We start from the raw sequence: 24,050 nt of genomic DNA, 5'->3' as shown, positions 1-24,050 counted from the left end.
CTTTATTCTCCTTTGTTTCAGACATAGCATGCATAGGGTGTGAGTATGAAATAATTGCTGTGCTAACTTATTGCCTCTTCTGCAAGAGAACGTTGTAGCAACCACATTTGTCAGAAGTAGAAATATCTCATCTTCATAGTCAGAGCTAGTAATCTGTCCTCTTAGCCAAATACTTTCAGACTTACCTGATGTGGAAAAGAGGGTGAGCCTGCCTTTGGTGGCCCCTGTATAGTGGAGTGGGGAACAGTCTGCTTTTGTTCTCTTGAGCCCAGGGAACACTTTGTCCTTTGCTGATTTGCACAGTGGGGCAGTTTCTCTCAGGGTAAATCAGTATAAAACTGCCTGTGTATCCTTTTTAATCAGCTCTCCTTGGGTTGAGCCTGCTGCTGTCATCCTTGTGTTCGGCTGCAGGGTCGCAGTTACAAGCTGTAAGGGCCATCACTCCCTCCTAGTTTATAGTTTAGTCTTTAGTAATCCACTCTGGCCGTCTGCATAGCACATGAAGGTGATTGTGAGAGTAAGGTAGCCATTAAATACAGTGAGGAGCTGATGCTTAGTGCACACTGGCCGTATTTTAAGAGTGTGATCCACCATGCAGAGCTACACGGAGCCTCAGAGCATTTGCTGACAGCAGCCTGCATGGTGACACCCTGGAGCCTTAGAGGTGGGTCAGTGCTCCACATCCCTCCCCTCAGTGTGCATGCCGAGGCCCTCACTGTGCTGCCTGTATATACACCTTGTATGGTTCCTCACACACGGTGGAGCGAATGGCTGTGTCATCGTTCATGTTGTGGTTGGCACGTGGGACCCTGGAATAGCACCTTGATCACTGGGAGATGTTTCCTTTTCTCCCAGTCATGTAGGCACCGCTCACGTTAGTGATTTAGAACGTTACGCTTCTAACAACTCAAGTTAGTATATCTCAGAGAACACAAGCATGAGCTTTGTCATTATATTTCTTTCCCAAAATCTGCCCTTGGTGGGTTGAAACGTAGCCCACAAGCATGTTTAAACGTGGTCTTGAACACATCTTGTAAAATGGTGTTCTAAAGCACAGTTCCCCAAGCAGGCTTCCTTTCCATCGCTTGTTCCTCACTGTCCTGCCCGTTGGATGAGGTTGTGACCCTGGTCATGTAAGCTGTCACAGCCTGGTGCCCAGTCTGCACACTTCTTCGCATCAATTCATGCAGCATGTTGATGAAAGTCTGCTCCTTGGTTAGGTCAGAGACTATGTTTTGAATATGACGACTTCCTCTTTTATTGCATTTCACTCTTTGTTGTGTATTTCACTCTTTGTTGTGCATTTCATGTCTGTGTTTGTCCCATTCTTTGGACACAGGCCTATAAGCTTCCCCTAGGGTGGACACACTCTCCGTCTTGGCTACCTCAGAATCTTCTATAGTCTTGCCATCTAATCTCATCCATCTAAATAGACACATCCTGAGGTCACTCTGGAATCATGCTCTCTGAGCCAAGTCTCACTGGATATTAGCAGAGTTCGAGAGGTCTCTGAAATATATGTTTGACATCAAAAGATTCAAGAACATCAAAGAGAATCAGGATTCCACTTATGCCGAGGAATCCTCTGATGGTCTTCCTCACCTCAAGCTGCCTTTCCCTAAGCAGCAGGAGCAGAGGGGTCTCAGTTGCTAGAAGAGGGGAAGGGGAGCACCTCTGGAAGCACTGTTAGGTGTCATGTTCTAGCAAGTGTACTTTACACTGTGTCCAGTGGTGGTTGGGCTTTGAGCAGGTGCTCTGCATTCTTATCGTAAGGCCTTTATTGCTGGGCAGCTGCACACGTGCGCAGTAGCAATTCTGACTCCTCAGATGGCAGCTGGAGCCTGGTCTCTTCTGCCAGAGGCTGCCCTAGACCTCATACACCCACCAGTACACTTGCACGAGCAACCACATGCTTATAGTAGAGTCCAGGCAAAGCTCCATTAGAAGTCTTGGCTCTCTAAACCATGTACGTTTTTTTTAATTTTAATGGTACATCTGTCTTAGATAGTTCTAAAGTGCACACAAATGACAGGTTTTATGGCTGTATTCCTGATAGATAATACTAGTTCCTAGTGCAGCACAACTTTGTATTTCTTCATGTTTTTTCACAAAGGTTTTAACAGTGGTGACATTAATTAAACTGTGGCAGTGAGCCTGGCTTTTGAGGTGCAACAGGCAAGCAGCCCCCTTTCGTTTGGGAGAATTATTTCCTTGTGTGCATTTTTGGAAAGACCGTCAAACAAGGTGCCCTGGCTTCTCCCAGCTGAGGGACAGGCCGGTGACCTAAGGTGGACCAGCTGGACCTTCTCCAGGGCGTGAAGTTTGAGCAGATTGGAAGTTGGAGTTGATTTAATCAAGCGAGAGAACCTGGTGAAGCCAGGAGCTTCTGCTGCCAGCTACCCCGGCTCCTGTTCTCTTCTCGTGGAGGGTTTCCCTTTGCTTTGTGATCCGCCTACAGCTCTGTTCTCTCTTCTCCCCCCTCCCCTCCTCTCTTCCAACTCCATCCCCCGCATCTTCTTCCTCCAGAGTTAGTTTCTGTTGCTTTCAGCCAAAGAACCTTAACAGATTGACTGTGTATCGTGCTCTGCATGGGACCTGGTGAATAGCAGCAGCAGTGAGTTCACCAGGAATTCTGTGGCTCGTGCTGTGCAGAGCTATGCACAGAGGACGCGTGCTGAAGTGGTGAGGACAACGGCAGACTGGGAGTCAGGAGACCTGGGTCTAGTCTCAGCTCTGCCAGTTAATTAGCCTGTTTGGGGGACTGCCTCAATGTTTGGGGGCCTTCATTGCCTCATCCATCTCTAATGCTGCTGTGTCTCAATGTTGCCTTGAAAAATAACCTTCACAGTGTAAGTACTTAGGTCCAGTTTAATCTACAAGAGTAGATAAAAGTTATTTTACCAAGTAATTGTTTGAACAGGAAGTCTAATTTAGCACAAGCTAGATGTATTATAGGGACTTACGTGTCTGTTCCTACTCTTAACTCAGGAGTGGCTAACACGGTACTTCAGGTTGGGCTTAGCATTATTCCGCTCCCGGAAATGTTCATTAAAGGTTCGATTTTATGTATGTTGATGCATTTTTACCCAGTAAGACCATCTTTCATTGGATTCTTAAGAGTATACTTGATCTAACAAACAGTAAAAATCACTGTCTTAATTATTCTGATTCTTTGGCATGTATACCCAATTTTATAAATTTTTCTTTTTGGGACACTTAATGGTAAAAATTGTAGTACTAAATAGGACTTAGAATGGAAAATGATTTTCATGTGTGATTATAGAGTTTTTCCACCCAAATAATAATGTTGCTTTTCCCAGCCAGCGTATATGCTCATATTGTAAGTAAAACATACAAGGAAGATAGGGTCAGTTTTTTAATACAGTAGCAGTGTATTTAGTAATCTAAAATTCAGTGAAAAATAGAATTAAGGAAATTCAGAGACTCTATTTTGAGTATTTCGTTGGACTCTTTCTTGTGTATTTCATTTGTGTTCTGTCTTTGTCCTGTTCTTTAGACCTGCCACATTGGCCTATAAAGCCTCCACCAGGGTGGACACACTTATTTACCCTTCTGGCTACCTTGGCATGTTCCTATTCTTAGACATACTTACAAATGCATTATAGTAGTACTAGTTCAGAAAAAAAATTCAGATACAAACACTTTTATATTTTTGGTACTTCAAAGACAAGGTTTTGAGAAGTTAAATATGAATTTGCTAAAATTTGGCCAAGATGTATCTTTAGGCTACATAAAATTATGTGTGAAGTTGCTCTGTACTCAAAATATTAAATCAGGGCATTTAATAATATTTTTCTAATATACATTAAAATCTTACTAGTTATTCAGCATATAGAGATGAAATAGTATTTATATTTATACTTCAAGAGTAGCTACACTTATAATTCCATGTATTTATAAACCTGGCCTCAGTATTTGGTGAAATTTTTAGTTTTGTCATTAGGTGGCATTCATTGCTGGTTAATTTTTCAGCAAATAGTAAAACTGACAGATACAATAGAAGGAGTTTTACAGTGATAATTAAAAATCTTGTGGAAATATAAGCAGTATGGAAAAGTCTTGAATTTATTAACCTGGTGATAAAATAGCTAGGGAAAAAAAATCTTCTAAAGCACTTTGTTTCTTAAACCTGACTTATGAAACTTTCAGGTCAATGTTTTATTCCTAATTTTTTTTTAAACTTTACATTTTGAAGAACTGTTAGAATGAAGTAGGTATTCTAGACATAACCAGGTGATCAATTTGTAACAAAATTGGGCTATTTGTTTTTTGTTTTGAAGTTTTATGGTTTTTTATTCTATGAAACTTTGTTTTCTTAATTTGATTAATTTTTATGTTGTTTTACCATATTCAGTCATCTTTCTGAATTAAGGGCTCAATCTAATGTTTTCTCTTTTGACAAATTTAAAGATACATTATTATCTTCTATCTCAAGGTCTGGTTAATACTTAACAGCATTAACGTTTCTGGCTAAAAATAATATATCCATGATGTTTACACAGAAGGCCCAAGTTCTGCTGTGCTAGTAAGTTACTGATGTGTGTTACCTTGGCTTATAAAGGTGTTGCCACGTCTCAGTAGTTACCCTGAATTACCCTTAATTTTTCAATAACTGAATTAGTTTTGTTATAAAGTATTTCTAAGTCAGTTGGGTGTTCTGTTTGTTTTTGTTCTTTGGTTTAGATTTCATATATCTTTCTTTGCTTGTTATCTCAGGTTCTTTTGGTATGTTTAGCTTGGCTGACCCGGGGAGAGACTAGTACATGTTTGATTATAGAACATAAGCATTTCCTGAAGGCTGCAGATGATCCTTCTTATAAAGGTGCCAATGACTTTCTTACACAGTGAATCAGATATCTTAGAGACTCTGTCTGTACCAGTCGTTAGCCATATGTATGGCAGCCAGACAGATCTTAATATACTACGGAGTAGAGTTTTAATAGTCATGTGTGAAACTTTTTCTTCATTAAAATGCCTTTTGTTGATTAAAAGAAAAGACTTCCTTTCAAAGATGAATAGCGTGCAGAGAATTTAACAGAGATCTCCCATGTCGTAGCCCAGTCCTGCTGGACTGAATTTGATTGTCAGTGGTCTCAGGCCCTGTTTTAACTCATAGCACTTTATCAATAAGCAGATATTTTTTTCTGTTACTTTAGGTTTCTCTTAAGGTTGAGACTAATATAGGAATGTCTCTAATTTATTTTACAACCTAAGACTATAAGGTCAAAATAAAGGTTTTCAATCCCTTTATATGTGACTTTTGCCATTAACTAAGGACAAATTTGCTCAGTATTCCATAGAGGTTTTAAAATTCTTCTTAGGTCACATATCTCCAGTTTCTGAGAGTTGTGCCAGTGTCTTGTTTAAATTGTGTAAGAATTATGTGTGTGTGTGTGGATAAATATTAAAAAGAACTATAGATAAATGAAGTGCAATTAGCCAGAGGAGGGGTATATGGGTGAATTTTTTTTTCTTTTATTGAGTTTCCTTAATGTTCTTATTTTAGGCAGCTGACCAGTGATTTTGGGAATGACTTTTGAGATAGTCTCTGTAAGCATCAATGAAAATTGTATCAGAGGCTGAGAAGGGAGGTTGGTGCTATTCTTGCTTCAGTGAAATTGATTAAATTCATATTATCACTCTTGTTTATTCATACAATTAAATTACTCTATTGATCACTTTTTTATCTTAGATTTTTAAAAATTTGTAATGTAAGGTATTTGTGTTTCAGGTTTCTGCTTCATACTGACTTCTATAAAACCTTTGCATACGGTGCTAACACTTTCATTTCTGATTCTGCACTGATGGGAGGGTTTTGTTCTGTGCTGTACTCTAGAGATCAGAAACTTGCTTTGTGTAAACTTCTTCATCTCGTCAAGGACTGAAACCAGATTCTGAGTGTTTAAGGCAAATAACCCTATTTAATGGAAACTAAATAAGTGTTTGCTGAACTATAATAATTACTACTATTTATTAGGCACACAGCTGTGTGCTTTACACATTTAATCCAGTGAGTACCGCATTCCCATCTTAGAGAGGTTTGAGGTCCAGAGAGGCTAAGAAACACTGAGGGCAGGTGGGCCGGAACCGTGGGCCCCTCCTGCCTGTGTGCACTCGCGGGGCTGTGTGCAGGGCTGCCCGACCTCACACTCTTTCCCTGGTTTGGAGTTCCTTCTTCCCCAGAGCAGTGAGCACACATCTGCCCACTTTATTTCACTGCAGCATGCTGATTGATTTATGTGTTCCCTGTTCTCTTCTAGTTTATAATCCTTTCAGAGAAAGCACTTTGTCACCACTTTGGTTTTTCCTCCTTTTTTTTTTGAAAATTGCTTACTGTAATTAGTTCTGGTCTATAATATATTGGGTTTTTCCTAACTTGATTGAGCTGTAACCCTCAAATAATTCTCAAATTCTCCAATCAGTAATTACTGATTTAAATAAAATGGCAGAGTTTGCACACCCAGATTAATTTGTTTCTTTCAATATAATCATCTAGGGAAGTAACATACTTGACCTAAAAATGCTGCTATTTGATCAGAGCCAATTGAAGTATGTTTATATTTCCTCAGAATTTATACTTTTTAAAATATACTCTATGGTAATAAGACAATCAAAGTTTTAAAATGTTTCTATATAATTTTTCAGGGAGATAATAACTCAGTTTTGTGAGCTCTAGATTTTTTTAAAGTTATTTATAACAACATTAAATATCAGTATACTTCAACAGTGCTGAACTGTGGGATTAAAGCGATGTTTCCATCTTCCTCTTCTTTTTTTAACAAGGACTTTATTTTCTTCGGAGCATTTTTAGGTTCACCGCAGAATTGAAAGGACAGTGCAGAGACTTCCCACGTACCCCCTTGTCCCCCACATGCATACAGCTTCCCCCATTATCAACATCCCCCACTAGATGGTACATTTGTTACAGTGGATGGACCTGCATGGACACATCCTCACCGAAAGTTCATAGATTACAGTATGGTTCACTGTTAGTGTTGTGCCTTCTGTGGTTTGGAGAAATGTGTAATGACATGTATCCATCATTATAGCATCATATATGGTGTCTTCAGGCCCTGCAAGCCCTCTGTGCTCTACCTGCTCATCCCTCCCGCCACCCTCACTCCCTCACCAGCCCCTGCGACCACTGATCTCTTTACTGTCTCTGTAGTTTTGCCTTTTTCAGGATGTCATATGGCTAGAAACTTAAAGGATGTAGCCTTTCAGACTGACTTCTCTCACTCAGGAATATGCATTTAGGGTTCCTCCTTGTGTTTGCATGGCTAGATACCTCATTTCTTTTTAGCACTGAATACTCTTCCATTCATGTACTGGGTTTTTAATCCATTCATCTTGGTTGCTTCCAAGTTTGGGCAATTACAAATAAAACTTCTATAAACATTTGTGTGCAAGTTTCTGTGTAGACATAAGATTCCAACTCATCCTGAGTATATGCCAAGGAGCCCAATTGTGATTGTATGGAGTAAGAGTATATTTAGTTGTGTAAGCAACCACCAAACTGTCTTCCAAAGTGGCTGTGCCATTTTGCGTTCCCACCCATGTGGACTGAGAGTTCTTGTTGCCCCACATCATTCAGCAGCATTTGTTGTCACTGCTGTGGCTTTTAGCCACCATAGTAGGTGTGCAGTGGTGTTACCTTGTTTTAATTTGCAGTTCCCTAACGGCATACGATGGGGAGCATCTTTTCATAGGCTTCATTGCCTTCTGTATCTTCTTTGGTGAGGTGTCTATTCAGATCTTTTGCCCTTTTTTTTAAATTTATTTATTTATGTTCAGCTGTGTTGGGTCTTCATTGCTGCGCGGCGGCTCTCTCTAGTTGTGGTGAGCGGAGGCTACTCTTTGTTGCGGTGCGTGGGCTTCTCATTGCGGTGGCTTCTCTTGTTGCGGAGCATGGGCTCTAGGCGCGTGGGCTTCAGTAGTCTTGGCACGTGGGCTCAGTAGTTGTTTATTTTTTAATTGGGTTGTTTTCATATTTTTGAGTTTTAAGAGTTTTTTGTGTATTTTGATTAACAGTCCTTTGTTTTTATTTCGTTTGTAAATATGTTCTCCCAGTCTGTGGCTTGTCTTCTCATTCTTTTGACAATGTCTTTCACAGAGCAGAAGTTTTTAATACTGATGAAACCAGCTTATTAATTCTCTTTCATGGTTGTGCCTTTAGTGTTGTATGTAAAAAGTCATTGCCAAACCCAGGCTCACCTGGATTTTCTCCTACGTTATCTTCTAGGAGTTTTATAGTTTTGAGTTTTACATGTAGGTCTGTAATCAATTGTGTGTTAATATTTGTGAAGGGTGTAAGGTTGTTTGTTTGTTTGCCTGTGGGTGTCCAGTTATTCCAGCACCATTTGTTGCTAAGAAGACTGTCCTTTCTCCATTGAACTGCATTTGCTCCTTTGTTAGATGTTAGTTGACTCTATTTCTGGGCTCTGTTCTTCAATTGATTTGCTTGCTGTACTTTCATCAGTATCACACTATCTTGATTGCTGTAGTTTCTAGTAAGTCTTGAAGTCAGGTAGTATCATTCCTCCAACTTAGTTCTTCTCCTTCAATACTGTGTTAACTATTTCCATCTCCTTTTGAGCAAAACATATATTGGTGTAAAATGAAAGTACAGAAAAGTAAATATTAGAATTGGATTACTATCTTATGCTTAGAAGATGCTCAATAAATATTGTGTTTGAAATATTGGTATTTACTCAACGGAAATTCTTGTTTACTGGTTTGAAGAAGAGATAGAAGTTGGGAGTGACTTGTTGCCATGTTCCTGTGAGCACACTGCAAAATGCCATTTCCTTATATTTACTGAAAGTTCAGAACATTATTTCACATTGTTTACAGAGTCTAAATGTCAAGATAAAAGCAAAAACATATATGAATATAACAAATGGTATTTTTAGTGAAGTAAATCTTATTTCCTGTACTTTTCAATTCTTCCTTTCTTATTCATGTTGACATTTTTATAATCAGGGCTCTCATGTTGGGTAATTGATGTTCAGACTTTAAGATTGTGCCAAACTTGTAGAATTTGCAGAAGCATTTCTTTTTGAAGTATAAGATTAGTAAATAATCTTCTTTTCTTCTCGCCAAATTTTATAATGGATTAAAATTAGAGGAAGAGGACTAATATTTAATCTTTTAGAAGGCTGTTTGTGAAACATTGTTAATGCAACGGAAAGGAGTTATTTAGTACCACGTGGCGCACGATTAGGTTTACATGTGAGGCCAGAGATGTTTCTCTGTGTCCGCTGATCTTTCCCCAGCACCTAGTACATTGCCTTTTGCACAGCAAAACTTGAGGAATGAAGAAAACTCCTTGTGGTTAGAGTGTGTAGACAGTGACCTTATATACACCATTTTATCTCTTCATGCAAATATGAATTCCCCAATGTACTTACATTCTTTGTTACAGTTGGTGGCGAAAGGAATAAAGAGCTCTGATATGTCTCCACCTTCAGGACAGCAGGAAACAGGTGGCTCTCCATCAAAGCAACAGATGAGACCTGTTATTTCTGTGACTTCTGCTTTGAAAGAAGTGGGTATGGTAAGTTCTGTAAAATGTAGAACTCCTCAAAGTCAAAAGATTATTAAAAGGATTAAATTTAATGAAATTACATTAATTCCTAATGTCCCATTAGGTTTTTCTAAGGAAAAAATTACTTCTTAAGATTTTCATGTGTGGTTTACTCTGAATATTGGAGCCTCACTGGTCTTAGGTTTTATATCTAAGACCACCTGGTAGGTAAGAATATACTGAAATGATTCTCTTTTTTACTTTAAAAGACTATTGGACAAAAAAACATATAGAAATGTATGAAAAACAATGCAGAAAACGTTTTTATATACCCTAGTACTCACAATTAGCAAAGGTTCACTTTTTAAAAAAATAATGTCTCTCTGGTACTTAATTAGCTCTGGGAATAGTGTCCAGGACGTGTACATGTATTTAAAACATTTTGGCATAGCAAATGTTAGAGGACTCAGCATAACTGCACTTAATTCATCAATTATTTCTTTAACCTTCTACTTTTGAATCTCTGTCATGTCATGTGGATAGTAAAACAGAGAACTGTGGGCAAGTAAAAAGTTTAAACTTGGAAGTATGTTTTGGGCATCTCTCTGAAATGTGAAAAACTCTGTTCTGAGGTTCAGGGAAAGGGGCTCATGGTGTGGAATTTCAGCCTAGAGCTCCGTAGGCAGAGGGAAGAAGAGTCTGAGTCATATTACACATTACCCTGATTCTGTCCTTTCCTGGTCATTGAAGTCTGTGCCTTTTATTTGTTGAATTTCATGAAGTTTTTGCAGACAGCACTGACGTTATTGGCACATCAGTCTTTTACAGCCTTTGTGTTTATCTTGAAAATAAGATTGAGTGGGAAATACCAACCTTGGTCACCCTCAAGGACTTGATATAGGAAGCCACTGTTGCTCAAGCAGGTGTAGTCTCTCTTCTCTCTGGTAATGAGCGTGTGCTGTGTTGTTCACTCCAACTTCACATGCCCCTGTGTGGGCCCTTCCTGGTCCCCAGTCTCACATCCCATGTAGCTGCTCACCCCTCTGGTCGTAGCAACTGCTAATGCCTGCCACTTTACTAGGTAAAATGCTCTTTGTCTGTTTTACATGTATTACTTTAAAACTGACCACTATTTAATAATATTTGAGGTAATCCATGTAACTAAATGGTTTTTCTTTATGTGTCTTCTTGCTAAATATCGCCTCCTTAATACTTTGAGAACCGCTTTTCCTTGCCCTGAGTCTTCCAGATACCTTTGCTTTCACAGTTTTCATAACTACTAATTTCTTCTTTTCATATATTTATAATTCTAGATCATCTAGATTACTCTGATTATACTAATCATAAAACAAACTTTATTTTACCTTTAGTACCAAGGACTCAGAACTCTTTCTTTTTACTCTTTGCTTAGGGAGAAAAGCCAGTTCTCAATTATGTTTAGTAAGTAGTATGGCTTAATAAGAATATATGTACCTGAAACATAAAGACAGCTTCAAAATAACAGCCTGTCTTGAATTATTCATCCATTAAAACTTCCCTAGCTCTGAGTATATGAATTAATTTTTAAAATTTCTACAGTAAATGTAAAATTACCAAGAATCACTTGCCAAAGAGGAAGAGAGTTAAATATGTGATCAAGCAATCCAAAATATGACAAATAATTGAGAATTGGCTCTTCTAGTATATATTATATCTATTAAATGATAATATGTGAAATAAAAACAAAAATAAACAAATGGGACCTAATGAAACTTCAAAGCTTTTGCACAGCAAAGGAAACCATAAACAAGACCAAAAGACAACCCTCAGAATGGGAGAAAATATTTGCAAACGAAGCAACTGACAAAGGATTAATCTGAAAAATGTATAAGCAGCTCATGCAGCTCAATAGCAAAAAAACAAACAACCCAATCCAAAAATGGGCAGAAGACCTAAACAGACATTTCTCCAAAGAAGATATACAGATTGCCAACAAACACATGAAAGAATGCTCAACATCATTAATCATTAGAGAAATGCAAATCAAAACTATAATGAGATATCATCTCACACCAGTCAGAATGGCCATCATCAAAAAATCTAGAAACAATAAATCCTGGAGGGGGTGTGGAGAAAAGGGAACACTCTTGCACTGCTGGTGGGAATGTGAATTGGTACAGCCACTATGGAGAACAGTATGGAGGTTCCTTAAAAAACTACAAATAAAACTACCATATGACCCAGCAATCCCACTACTAGGCATATACCCTGAGAAAACCATAATTCAAGAAGAGACATGTACCAAAATGTTCATTGCAGCTCTATTCACAATAGCCCAGAGATGGAAACAACCTAAGTGTCCATCATCGGATGAATGGATAAAGAAAATGTGGCACATATATACAATGGAATATTACTCAGCCATAAAAAGAAATGAAATTGAGCTATTTGTAAGGAGGTGGATAGACATAGAGTCTGTCATACAGAGTGAAGTAAGTCAGAAAGAGAAAGACAAATACTGTATGCTAACACATATATATGGAATTTGAGGGGGAAAAATGTCATGAAGAACCTAGGGGTAAAACAGGAATAAAGACACAGACCTACTTGACAATGGGCTTGAGGATATGGGGAGGGGGAAGGGTAAGCTGTGACAAAGCGAGAGAGAGGCGTGGACATATATACACTACCAAACGTAAGGTAGATAGATAGTGGGAAGCAGCTGCATAGCACAGGGAGATCAGCTCGGTGCTTTGTGACCGCCTGGAGGGGTGGGAGAAGGAGGGTGGGAGGGAGGGAGACGCAAGAGGGAAGGGATATGGGAACAGATGTATATGTATAACTGATTCACTTTGTTATAAAGCAGAAACTAATTTAAAAAATGATAATATGTAACTATTTCTCATTGCTGATAATGAAGAAAGCTGTGTTAACATTTTACAGGAATAAAAAAATTCACAAGGAGCATGAAATGTTAATGAAAACAACAAGTAAAAATATCAAAAAGCTTAAGGTGGACTTTTAAAATAACATTATTTCTTACTCTGTAACTATCTGTGTTTAAAGGACAGAAGTTTGACTGATGCCCAAGAAACCTCAGAAGAAATGCAAAAGACTAACAGTTCTATTTTGGTAGGTACAATTTTCAAATTTTCTCTCTCAATCGTTTTACTTAATTGTATACCTGTTAAAATACAACATTTTAACTGTTTTAGAGTAAGCACAAAATACTATGTAGATTAAATCAAAATCTTAAAGCTCAAGAAGATGCAAATGGAAAGCAGAGTCACTCTGGAATGGCTGCAATAATTGTTCACGAAGACGCCAAAGAGCAGGAAAAAGAAAAATCGATTTCATCTTATAGCAAGAAATGGGAGGCTGGAGGCCACCTGGTGATTCCCGTAGATGAACTGGCACTGGACACGTCCTTCTCTGTGACTGAAAGTGTGTATGAGCATGCTCGTGTCCTGCCTGGTGTGGGCCGGCACGCTTAGAGGGGCTGAGAGAGGCTGGAAGGGTTTCTGTAATAGGTGAAACGTGGAGAAGACAATTCAGCTTTCACATGGCAAGGGTTTTCCACAACAGTCTGTAGTGTGAGAGTGGGAACTAGTGGTGCACGTTTAAATTGTGTTACTGTACTTTAGGCCTTTCACCCACGTTAGAGTCAGCTGTTAGCAGGGGTAGTTCTTGGTGAGAATCAGAGTAGTGAACTTCAGCGAAGACTCAGAAGCTCCTGTCGGCATTGAGCAGGGATGTCAAGAGGGTCTCACGCAGTGATCCCTTTGCGCAGCGATGATTCCTGAGCCGCTGCCCTTTTCTCACATTGTTCCTGGCGCTGGAGGTGCAGCAGGGAACCAACAGACACACGTGCTCGCAGGGGGCTCACTTTCTAAAGGGCCGGTCTGTCCGTCAGCTAAGTAAGTGCAGTTCTACGTTAGTTTTCTGACGGACCGCTTCGGTAGAATTCTTTCTCGTGTTGGAGGAAAGTCCACAGGCTCCACAGCAAAGCAGTTCCGTATTGAGTCCCCACTGCCTGCCACACACACTCCTGAGCAGTGAGAACACCACAGTGGTTGAGACGGAGCCCCTCCCTGAGAGCAGAGCGCGCGTCAGGGCATTGGTCAGTCGCCAGGAGGTGGTTTCTGGATGGCGTGGCGTGCTGAGGGCTGAGATGCATGAGCTGCCCTGAGCCCAGGACTCTGGGGAGAGTCCAGGACCCTGGAGAGCCGATGCAGCTAGTGCAGACGCAAAGGTGAAAATCCCCGAAGCCTCCGGTGAGCAGGCCCAGAGCACGGAGAAGCCGCAGCTGGAGCAGACCGTGCCTGCAGAGGGGTGTGTCCACGGCCAGGTAGGAAATAGCTTAGGCTTCGCAGGCCGCGGGGACTGTGCTGCTGCTTCTCTACTCCGACCCCACTGCTTAGGCGCTGTGCAGAGGCACTCGTGGGGCCGTGTTTCCAGGATGTATTTTTTTTAGGGACACTGACGTTGTGATTTCATAAAATTATCTTTATATCTTCTTCCTTCTCTCCAACTTTCTCTTTCTCCTTTGCTGTCTAGAGTGCTCATGTTGCTTCCTGGGGCGTTTTTGTTTGTTTGTTTCTTTGTGGTACATGGGCCTCTCACTGTTGTGGCCTCTCCCGTTGCAGAGCACAGGATCGGATGCGCAGGCTCAGCAGCCATGGCTCACGGGCCCAGCCGCTCCGCGGCATGTGGAATCTTCGCGGACCAGGGCACGAACCCGTGTCCCCTGCATCGGCAGGCGGACTCTCAACCACTGCACCACTAGGGAAGCCCAATGGGGCGTTTTTTTAACAACTTTTTTAAAATCCTTATTAGATCATTCTCGCAACTGTTACATTGTTGTCGGCTGCTAGTAGCCACCTCCCAAGAGAGTTAAGATTTTCCTGGTTCTTCTTATGCTGAGTAATTTTGACTTATACCCTAGACATTCTGAATATTCTTTTCCAAGGCTCTGGGTCTTCTTTACATCTGATGGAGAACATTGATAGTTTTGCAGTCGGCCCAGTTAGAGTCAGGTCCTGAGTTCCCATCTGCCTTCTGTGGCCTGTGCTTTCAGTATCGGCTCCTTTTTCGGAGCCTGGCAGTGCTGCTTTGACCTGTCCAGCTGTGTACCACGTGGTGACTGGTCTGGGACCTGGGTATTCCTCGGTTTGCTGGCTTAGTTTTCAGTCTTTGATATGCAGCACCGATCAGATCCACGTGTGCACAGGAGGTGAGCGCAGGTAATAGCAGGCAACTTCAGGGGGTTGCCTTCTGGAGATCCTTTGTCTGCACTGTCTCCCTGGTGTTTTCTGTCTCTGGTCATCTGGTCAGAAAGCTGAGGCTCTGGTTACCTCACTCTGCCCTGTGCTTGGAGCAGGGTGGCCAAGAGCCGGAGGAAACAGCCCTGACGTCTGGGTACCACGTCTCCACCAAACAGGACAGAAGTGTCCTCTCCCCAGCTTTTTGGGCTCTGGGTTCTGATTACCCATGGCAGCGCGTTGGGGCTGGAAAGGAGGCAGCGGAGGGAAGAGCGAGAGATACTCACCCTCGCTCTCTCTCCAGGTATCAGGGTTCCCCGGCCCGGCCCTTGAGACAGAGTGGAAGGCCCCTCCTAGAGCTTCCTCCCTCCACAGCCCAGTGCTCTCCTGTGGGTTCCTGACTGGGGAAAACAGGAGGGGGATGGAGTGTACCACGTGCTGGGGGCGCTTTGAGTTTCTGTCTTCTTCGCTCCTCCAGCTGCTGGCTGCTGCTCAGCGTCCTTGTGCAGCTGCTCCTGTGCGGGTCCTGGTCCTATCAGTGGGGGGTATGGCTGATGTGTGCTTAGTACTCCATCTTCCCAGGAGTCAGAACTCCAGTTATCCTTTAGACGTGTAAATACTAAGAAAAAAATTGTTTATTGTACTTATCCATGCATGTAGTTAGTTTCTGCTGTTCTTTGTTTAGATTTATGTATCCATGGTATCACCTTCCTTCTTTTAACATTGCTTGCAATGCAGGTGATAGATTCTTTCAACTTTTGTATATTGAGAGTATTTTTACTTAATTTCATACCTTGTTTTTAAATTAATATAGATTTAATTATATAATTTTATAAGGTATAATTTAAATTTTTTCAAATTTAAAAATTGTATACCTTAACTTTTAAAAGATGTCTTCTCTGGGTATAGAGTTCTCGGTTGGCAGTGTCATTTTTGAGTGCTTTAATGATGTTGCTGTGTCGTCCTTTTACTCGCGTTGTTCCCGACAAGAAATCAGATTTACCTTTATTTCTCTCTCCATAACATGCTGTTGTTCTCTGACTGCTTTTAAGACTTCTGTTTATCACTGTTTTTGAGCAGTTTGACTGTGAAGTGCCTTACCATAGTTTTCTTCATGTTTCTTTTCCTTGGGGTTCACTGAGCATCTTGGGTCTGTGGTTTATCATTTTCATCAGATTGGAAACGTCTTTTCCACTATTTCTTCAGGTATTTTCCTGTGCTGCCTCCCGGTCCTCTGGGGGCTGCAACCTCACGTGAATCAAATTGTCCCATAGTTCACTGATGTGCTTTTCATTGTTTAAGATTGTTTTTTCCTGTGCCTTTCATTCTGGATAGTTTCAAATTCACTGTTTTTCTGCATTGCCTAATCTAGTATTAATCCCATCCAATGTATTTTTCATCTCAGATACTGTGGGTTTCATCCCTAGAAGTTCAATTTGCGTTTAAATATCTGCCATGTCTGTACTAAACGTTTTGATCATATGGAATACAGTTATAAAAACTTTATTAGTGTGCTTGTGTGAGAATACTAATGTCTGTCTCCATTCTGAGTCCATTTTCATTGGTTAATTTTTCTCCTTATTGTGGGTCATATTCTGCTTCTTTGCATGATTGGCAATTTTTGATTGGATGCCAGACATTGTGAATTTTACCTTGATGGCTGCTAAGTTTTTTTGCGTTTCTGTAATTATCCTGGAGCTTTGTTCTGGAATGCAGTTAAGTTAGTTGGGCTCAGTTTAATTCGTTTATGTCTGTTTTTAAGATTTGTTAGGTGAGATCAGGGCCACATTTAACTCGAGTGCAAATTCTTCCTAGCATAGAGTGTCCAGTTCACCACAGAGGGAAAGCCCTTCTGAGTCCAGTTCACCACGAATTACAGTATTTTCCAGTCTGGCTGTTGGGAACAAGCAGTGTTTCACATCCTGTATGCCCTGTAGTCTCTCGGGTGGTTCTCTTCCTGAGGTCGTTTCTTCACACATTTACTCCCTTCAGTGCTCTGCTGAATACTCAAGGCTACTTTCTGCAAGTCTCTGGACTTCTTTTTCTTCTGCCTTAGTCTCCCAAGGGTCGGTCCCAGATCTGTCGCCGGAACTCAGGGAATCTGCTGGGCTCTGCTTGGGTCCCCCTCCTGAGCTGCAGCTGGAAACTCCCAAGGCAGCAGGAGGGGCCGTCATAGGAGTTGTCTTGTTTGTTTCTCTTCTCCCATGTTCTTACCTCTTCTTATCTTACTTCTTATCTAGTGTCTTGAGACTGATGTTTTATATATTTTGTCCAGTTGTTTTGGTTATCCAGGCAATAGCAAAACTCTGGTCACCCTGTTCTATCTTACTGGGAGTGGACGTACTTGAGACCAGTTTTTAGAGGCTGTTGCACTCATCTAAACAAAAAACTGAAGACCTTAACTGAGAGATAATAAAAGTGGACATATGTAAGAGATTCTCGAGGACAGACTTGTAAGGGCTTCAAGGGAAACTCTTCTACAAGTTTGTCAGGGCAAGAACTTTGATAAGCAGATGAGGAAGCATCAGAGTTAGGAAAACTGAGAGTGTGGTATGGATTTACAAGAAAAAGAGACAGCAAGACAAGGGCTAGAATATCTGCACTGAGTTTGTCGGTAGAGGCATGGTGATCTTGATGAAAGCAGCGTCACTAGAGGGCTAGGGGCAGAAATAGAATCCAGGGCTTGAGGATCGCATGGCAACTGAGGAAGGAGCCTCTTCCAGAAGCTAAGCTGTGAGGAGAAGAGAGATGAGGGTGGTGCCAGGTGGTGGAACCTTACGGAAAAGAGCCTTGAGGATAAAAGTGCATCCCCGCACCCATTTTAGTACCTGCCTGACCTCGGTCGCAGTGCACGTTGGAACCCAGCGTCCCTTCCGGTGCCTGCGCCGGCGCCCCGTGGCCCCCCGGCCTCTCGCTCTGTCCCTCTGCCTTCGTGAGGCTCCCTTCCCGCCGCTGGCGCCCAGCCGCTCTTTGTACTTCACAGCCCTCCTCCCCTCTCCTCTTTCCCAAGCCCTTGGCACGGCGGCCTCCTTTGCTTCATTCGGACCCTGCTGTTCCACTGCCCCCATTTCTGAAGCCCTCCTTGTAGCAGAGCTCTTCACAGTATTGTCTGTGTACAGCCAGGTGCTGGCTCCACACCTTCCCCCAACCCCCTTCATCCCATTTCCCACCGACCCCCTTTAGATTGCTTTGGCACCTTTATCCAACACCATGTGGCTGTAAGTTATGGGTTGGTTCTGGGTTCTTTACCCTTCTTAACTATCCTTTTAAAAATTGTTCCTTATTGGTAATCATTTTCTCTGAACAAAACTTAAAATTACCTGCTAATCTGCAGATATTTACTTTCATGGACTAGTACACAAAAATTTGTATTAACATGTATTTGGTCACCTTTGAAAGTTTATATGACTTACACTCCATAATAATGTCCTGTCTGTTACTGCTAGGTGCCTATATGCTTCATGTATTACTATCAAATGTTCTAAAGACTCAAACTTCAGTAGGTCCTTTTCTGGCTTTTGGTTTGCTAAATTTTAGTAAAAAGGTTTACCCCAAATTATTATTGTCAAAAAGAAACTGTCAGTTGCCTATGTACAATAAATAAGGTAAAACAAATTTTCTAGAAATACTTTTCTCTACTTTTAATCCATATGCACATTTATCTTAGGATTTTTTTTTCTATTCAGTGAAATTTATAGAAGCAAAATATTAATTTATATTTTATCTATATTTGTACTACCCCAAGTTATTCTTAATTATGTTTTAAAAAAATTTTTTTCTCAAATAAAAACTTTACAGAAACATAATTTATGTTTTTTTCCGTTTTTATATTCCCTAAAAATAGAGTTTAATTCGTAAGTGTTTTTAAAGGCAACTTTAGATATATTTATTAGTAGTAGTATTAGTTGCTTTTGTTTTTTCTATCATTTACTATTCATTCCCTGAAAGTCCTTTTTTTGGGGTGTTTTTTTTTTATGTTGATGATTATTATTTTTTTAATTTTTATTTTATATTGGAATATAGTTGATTTACAATGTTCTGTTAGTTTCAGGTGTGCAGCAAAGTGAATCAGTTGTACATATACGTATATCCACTTTTTAAAAGATTCTTTTCCTGTATGGGTCTTTACAGAGTATTGAGTAGAGTTCCCTGTGCTGTACAGTAGGCCCTTGTTGTTTACCTATTTTATATGTAATAGTGTGTTTATGTTTCTCCCAAACTACTAATTTATCCCTCCCCCCCACCTTTCCCTTTTGGTAACCATAAGTTTGTTTTTGAAGTCTGTAAGTCTGTTTCTGTTTTGTAAATAAGTTCATTTTACCATTGTTTTAGGTTCCACATGTAAGTGATATCATACGATATTTGTCTTTCTCTATCTGACTTCACTTAGTTTGATAATCTCTAGGTCCATTTTTAAGCACCATCATTATATTCTCTTTGTGATGTAACCTTTTTTTCCTATGAAGCTCTCAGTTGGATAGAAGATCTTACATCTGCCTTAAGATATATTTTTTAATCTTTTTCTTCTAGAACAGACAGTGGGAGAGGTTATTAAATTAGATCCTGGTAGATCTCCAAGGAAAGTCTGGGGGAAAAGTACTACAGATTCTGTTCTAAAGATACTTGGAGAAGCTGAACTACAACTTCAGACAGAACTATTGGAAAACACAACTATTAGAAGTGGTAAGCAGAGAAATGGCTATTTTTCTATACTAGAAATAATATTAAAAATGGAATTGTATTTTTAAAGATGTGTCTATTTTAAATGAATTGTTTGTAATAGCCTACCTTTTGTTATAAAAATTTTCTAGTTAGCTGGAGAATGGTTGCATTTTCTGGGGAGTTGTCTCAAATGGTAGTCTTGAGTTTTGATCTGAAGTAACCTGGGTGGGATCTAAAAATACAGGAAGAGGAAATATATATGGGAGAGGGGGAGCCGGAAAAATAGAGCAGTCAGAATACTGTTTCACATGAAGAAAGGGGGATATATGTATACGTATAGCTGATTCACTTTGTTGTACAGCAGAAACTAACAACACTGTAAAGCAACTACACTCCAATAAAAAATAATAATAATGTTTTAAAAAAAAAACCTTATGTATTTCATGAAAACACATCTTCCTTACCACCCTGCGTATTCCCCCATTCCCAAAGTTTATCTAATCAGTTCTTTGATGTCTGTAGCTCACAGAAGAGACCTGATGCATTCCAGTTTCTGCTCAGGGAGATTAAGCAAGTCAAACTGAACTTTTAGGGGACCTGCTGCAATTTCTGTTTATCAAGAACTCTGAGGCCATTAAAACATGAATCTATGACTGGCATTTTAAATATCTTCTCCTGAAAACTCCTCAAAGTGCTTATATTTATTAGAGACTATTTTCTTTCAAATGAAATACATCTACTCAAAGTGAAAAGACCACTAACCGAGAAATTAGCGTGAATCCCATCTGGCTGTGTGACCTCTGCTGACCCCCACTGACCCTCACTGCCCTCCTCTCAAAAACTACAGTGCTGGGTTGGACTGTTTCTCAGGTGCTTTCCACCCAGAGCAGATGACACGGAGACTGAAACTTAGTACCAGCCCCTTCCACAAGCTCGGGGACAAGCAAACAATCTTTAATTCATCAAAACCTTTTGTTTCTGCACAGATATTGGTTAAGCCTAGGGAACTTCCCAGAAATTTCAGAGCTGTCTTCACTGCCAGCTGTTTCTATCAGTCATTACAGAGCAGAAAATCATTTGAAAAAAGAACATACTCTTCACTGTTGGCAAAACTGAGATCATCTGAGTGATAATCTCACATCCTCAAAAGCTATAGTGATATCTGCAAGCATTATTGCCCTTAACAGTTAGAAATGGGAACCCAAAAGTGTAACTCAGAAAAGATTTAAACATAGAAAAAGCAAGCCCCAGGTAAGCAGGGCGATCTTGTAACCAGCATGAAGCCAAGAGTCCACGCTCCTGTCCTTGATGGAAACGCATGTGCACCAGTAGCTGCTAGGAAGATGCTTGTTCCTCTCCAATCAAGCCAGAGGGAAACAGAGACCAGGGACGTCGGGGCTGGCCTGCGTATAATCACAGGGCAAGTCCAGGAAATGAGTTATCTACAATCTCCCAACTTGCCCTGCTTTTCGTGCAACTGCTATTTTAGTAAACAGAAGTAGCAAACCTAACGTCCTCATTTTACCTACATTCTGGAAACTGCTCTGCATTACTCATCTGGCCTGGATGTGGGGGCAGGTCTGGATTACCTGGTGGAAAAGTCAGGCCTTCCCCCTGTCAACCTTCAAGGCACCTGTGCTTGGAAGGGCAGCACGGAAGAGCAGGCGAGGTGGCTGTCATCTTGGGACCTTTTCCTTCTGGCTACAGAGGTGCACTATCTAATTCCAGAACGTTTCCATCCTCTACAAGTAACCCCATGCCCACAGCAGTCCCTCACCCGGACCAGCCCCTCGTAACCACTCATCTACTTTCCTTCTCTACAGATTTGCCTCTTCTGGACACGTCACAGAAATGGCATCATATCATATGCGGCCTTTTGTGTCTGGCTTCTTTCTCTTATTATAATGTTTTCAAGGTTTGTCCCTGTTGGAGCATCAGTGCCTCACTCCTTTTTATGGGTGAATAGTACTCCATTGTGTGGATATACCACATTGTGTTTGTCCATTCATCAGCTGACGGACATCTGGGCTGTTTCCACTTTGGGGCTACTGTGACTAATGCTGCTGTGATCATTCCAGTCTTCATGTAGACATGTATTTTCAGTTCTCTTGGGTAGAAACCTAGGAACAGAATTACTAGGTCATATGGTAAGTCTACGTTTAACCTTTTGAGGAGCTGCCAGACTGAAATCACTTTTCTTAAGTAAGCTTTTTATTGAAATAAACATCTATCCATAAAAAGGCAAAAGTCCTAAGTGTACACCTCCACAAATTTTCACAAAGTGAGCTCACACACATAACCAGCACCCAGATCAAGAACAGAATGTGACCAGACCCCAGAGGCTCCCTCACGGCCCCTTCCAGGCCCTAACCCACCCGTAAAGGTAATCACTATCCTCACACCACAGATTACTTTTGCCCATTTTTGAACTTTATATAAATGGGATCTTTCGTTTCCAGCTATTCTTTTCTATATTGTGTTGTAAGGTCTACCCATGGTGTTGAGTTTATCTAATTATCATTCGTTCATTTTCTATGCTCTACAACAGTGACCTTTTTCTATTAAGGGCCAGAGAGTAAATATCTGTAGCTTTGTGGGCCACGTGGCCTCTGTCAGGACTACTCAACTCTGCCACTGTCACATAAAAGCAGCCAGAGACAATACACAGATTAATGGCTGGGGCTATGTTGCAATGAAACTCGATTTATCGACCATGAAGTCTGAATTTCATATAATCTTCACCTGTCACTAAGTATTATCCTTCCTTCAGTTTCTTTCCATTATTAAAAAATATAAAAAACAGTCTTAGCTCATTTTGGCTCAGGCAGTGTGCTGGATTTGGCCCACGGGATGATGTTCTTTGCCTCAGTGGTGGCCAACAGACCCTATTCAGTGGTGGAAACAGACCCTAATGAGTTTATCCATTCTGTGGATGGACATTTGGCTGGTTTCCCACTTGGAGCCATGACACTACTAGCTAATCCCCAGATGACTTGGGCAGATAGAACGAAAAGTCATTACTCAGATTAAAATATTAGAAGTCTCGGAATTCCCCGGTGGTCCAGTGGTTAGGACTCTGCGCTTTCACTGCCGAGGGCCCGGTTTCGATCCCTGGTTGGGGAACTAAGATCTCGCAAGCTGCACAGTGTGGCCAAAAAAAAAAAAAAATCGAAAGTCTCCAATCAGCAAGGAAGGCTGGTCACCCCAAGGGTGAGTTCCAGCAGGTTCCTCCGGTAGTGTGGGTGTGGGAGAAACTGCCACCAAAACCTCATCCCAGTCCCGTGAGCCTTTCCAGCAAGCTGGCCTTGCCGTCTTTCTCCTCCCTGTGCCCTCGCAGTAACTTAACTGCCACTCAGGGCTTGGCAAATGTTTCCTACAAAGGGCCAGATGGGAAATATTTTCAGCTCAGGGGCCATGCATTCTCGGTCACAATTCGTCCAGTCAGCCCTTCGGTCGTTGAAGTGCAGAGCAGCCCAGACAGAGCAGAAAGAAGACATGTGCCTGTGTGCCCTGACGAGCAACCTAAGAAACAGGCCACGCTCGGGAGCTGCTGGGTGCTACTTGACACAAGCAGTCATGGGGCATCTGCCACCTGCCAGGCCCTTGTCCATGGTGCCAGAGCCACCAGCAGGCCTTCAAGCCTCACCTACCAACAGAAGCAGCAGAGCAAGCATCACCGTCCACTGGGAATGTACAAAGATGAAGAGGCATGGCCGTCCTGCACAGCGTTCTGGAAGGGAAGGACGGGACCCCGGAAATGCAACCATAGGACCTCCCGAGCGACGTTTCAACCTGGAAGCTTCAAGGGAATAAAAGGTAGTTCTTAACACACACACATACACATCAAGGCTTCTATGATATCCTACCATCGGAAAAGTTTCTGCAACAAATTAGCTATCCTAATGCTTCAAGACACCAGATGCCCCTGGCTTGTGAATACAAATATGGTCATAGCATCACTTTGACAAAGTGGTCAAGGCCATCAGGGCTAGAGGTCACATATACTCACAAGACCCCGTGAAAGGAGTAGGACACAAGGAGAAGGGGATCCGAGAACACTGAGTTCAGAGCCAGGCCTTAGATGACAGCTAAAAAAAATATGGAAAAAAGCTTCATGTCTTAACAGATTTTCCAGAAGCTCCAAGAACCAATCACAAGTCACTTTTCTTGCAACCTGCATGGATTACAGCAGGCACTAAACTCAGGGCTGATGTCTGCTGGCCGCCAGCTCCTTGGTGCTGGCCGCTCCTCTGAAGGCCACCAGCCTGGGCTCCCTGGGGCTCAGAGGGGGTGTCACTGCACCACGGGGCCACCAGAGGGTGCTGTGTGAGCAGCCTGCTGCCTGGGGCAGCTGAGTCCACTGGGCGGGGCCTGCCTCCCCTCCATCTGCTCCAACCAGTACCCTGCCCTGCCTCACCTGCCATCCTTCCCTCAGCCTCCCGTAGCCCCAACTCCTGCCTCAGGTCACAGGAACTCCTGTCTCCACAGCCCATGGCTTGTGCTCTGTGCCCTGAGCAACTCAAGGCCAATTCCCGCTCCGACCCGTGGCCACTCCTCTGTCACCTGCAGTGGCTGCTCGGCTTCTACACACCCTCTGACTC

At 41.6% G+C, this 24,050-nt stretch overlaps 1 protein-coding gene across 1 annotated transcript in view; it reads left to right on the top strand.

Annotated features, from left to right (window-relative positions):
- Positions 1-23,276, top strand: part of LOC308609681 (serine/threonine-protein kinase Nek1-like) — a gene marked incomplete at its 3' end in the record, with an annotated part of 151,820 nt that extends 128,544 nt beyond the window's left edge. The window contains 5 exon segments of the mRNA XM_081223394.1: positions 9,446-9,577; positions 12,593-12,658; positions 12,742-12,970; positions 19,318-19,470; positions 22,687-23,276. Of these exon segments, the coding sequence (XP_081079520.1) occupies positions 9,446-9,577; positions 12,593-12,658; positions 12,742-12,970; positions 19,318-19,470; positions 22,687-23,276 (1,170 nt within the window).
- Positions 23,277-24,050: the final 774 nt, after the last annotated feature.

The sequence above is a fragment of the Mesoplodon bidens genome (genome assembly GCF_964165515.1).
Source record: "Mesoplodon bidens genome assembly, chromosome: Y".
NCBI classification, from domain to species: domain Eukaryota; kingdom Metazoa; phylum Chordata; class Mammalia; order Artiodactyla; family Ziphiidae; genus Mesoplodon; species Mesoplodon bidens.
Note: the sequence above shows the minus strand (reverse complement) of the source record. Positions and strands in the feature narration are given on the sequence as shown.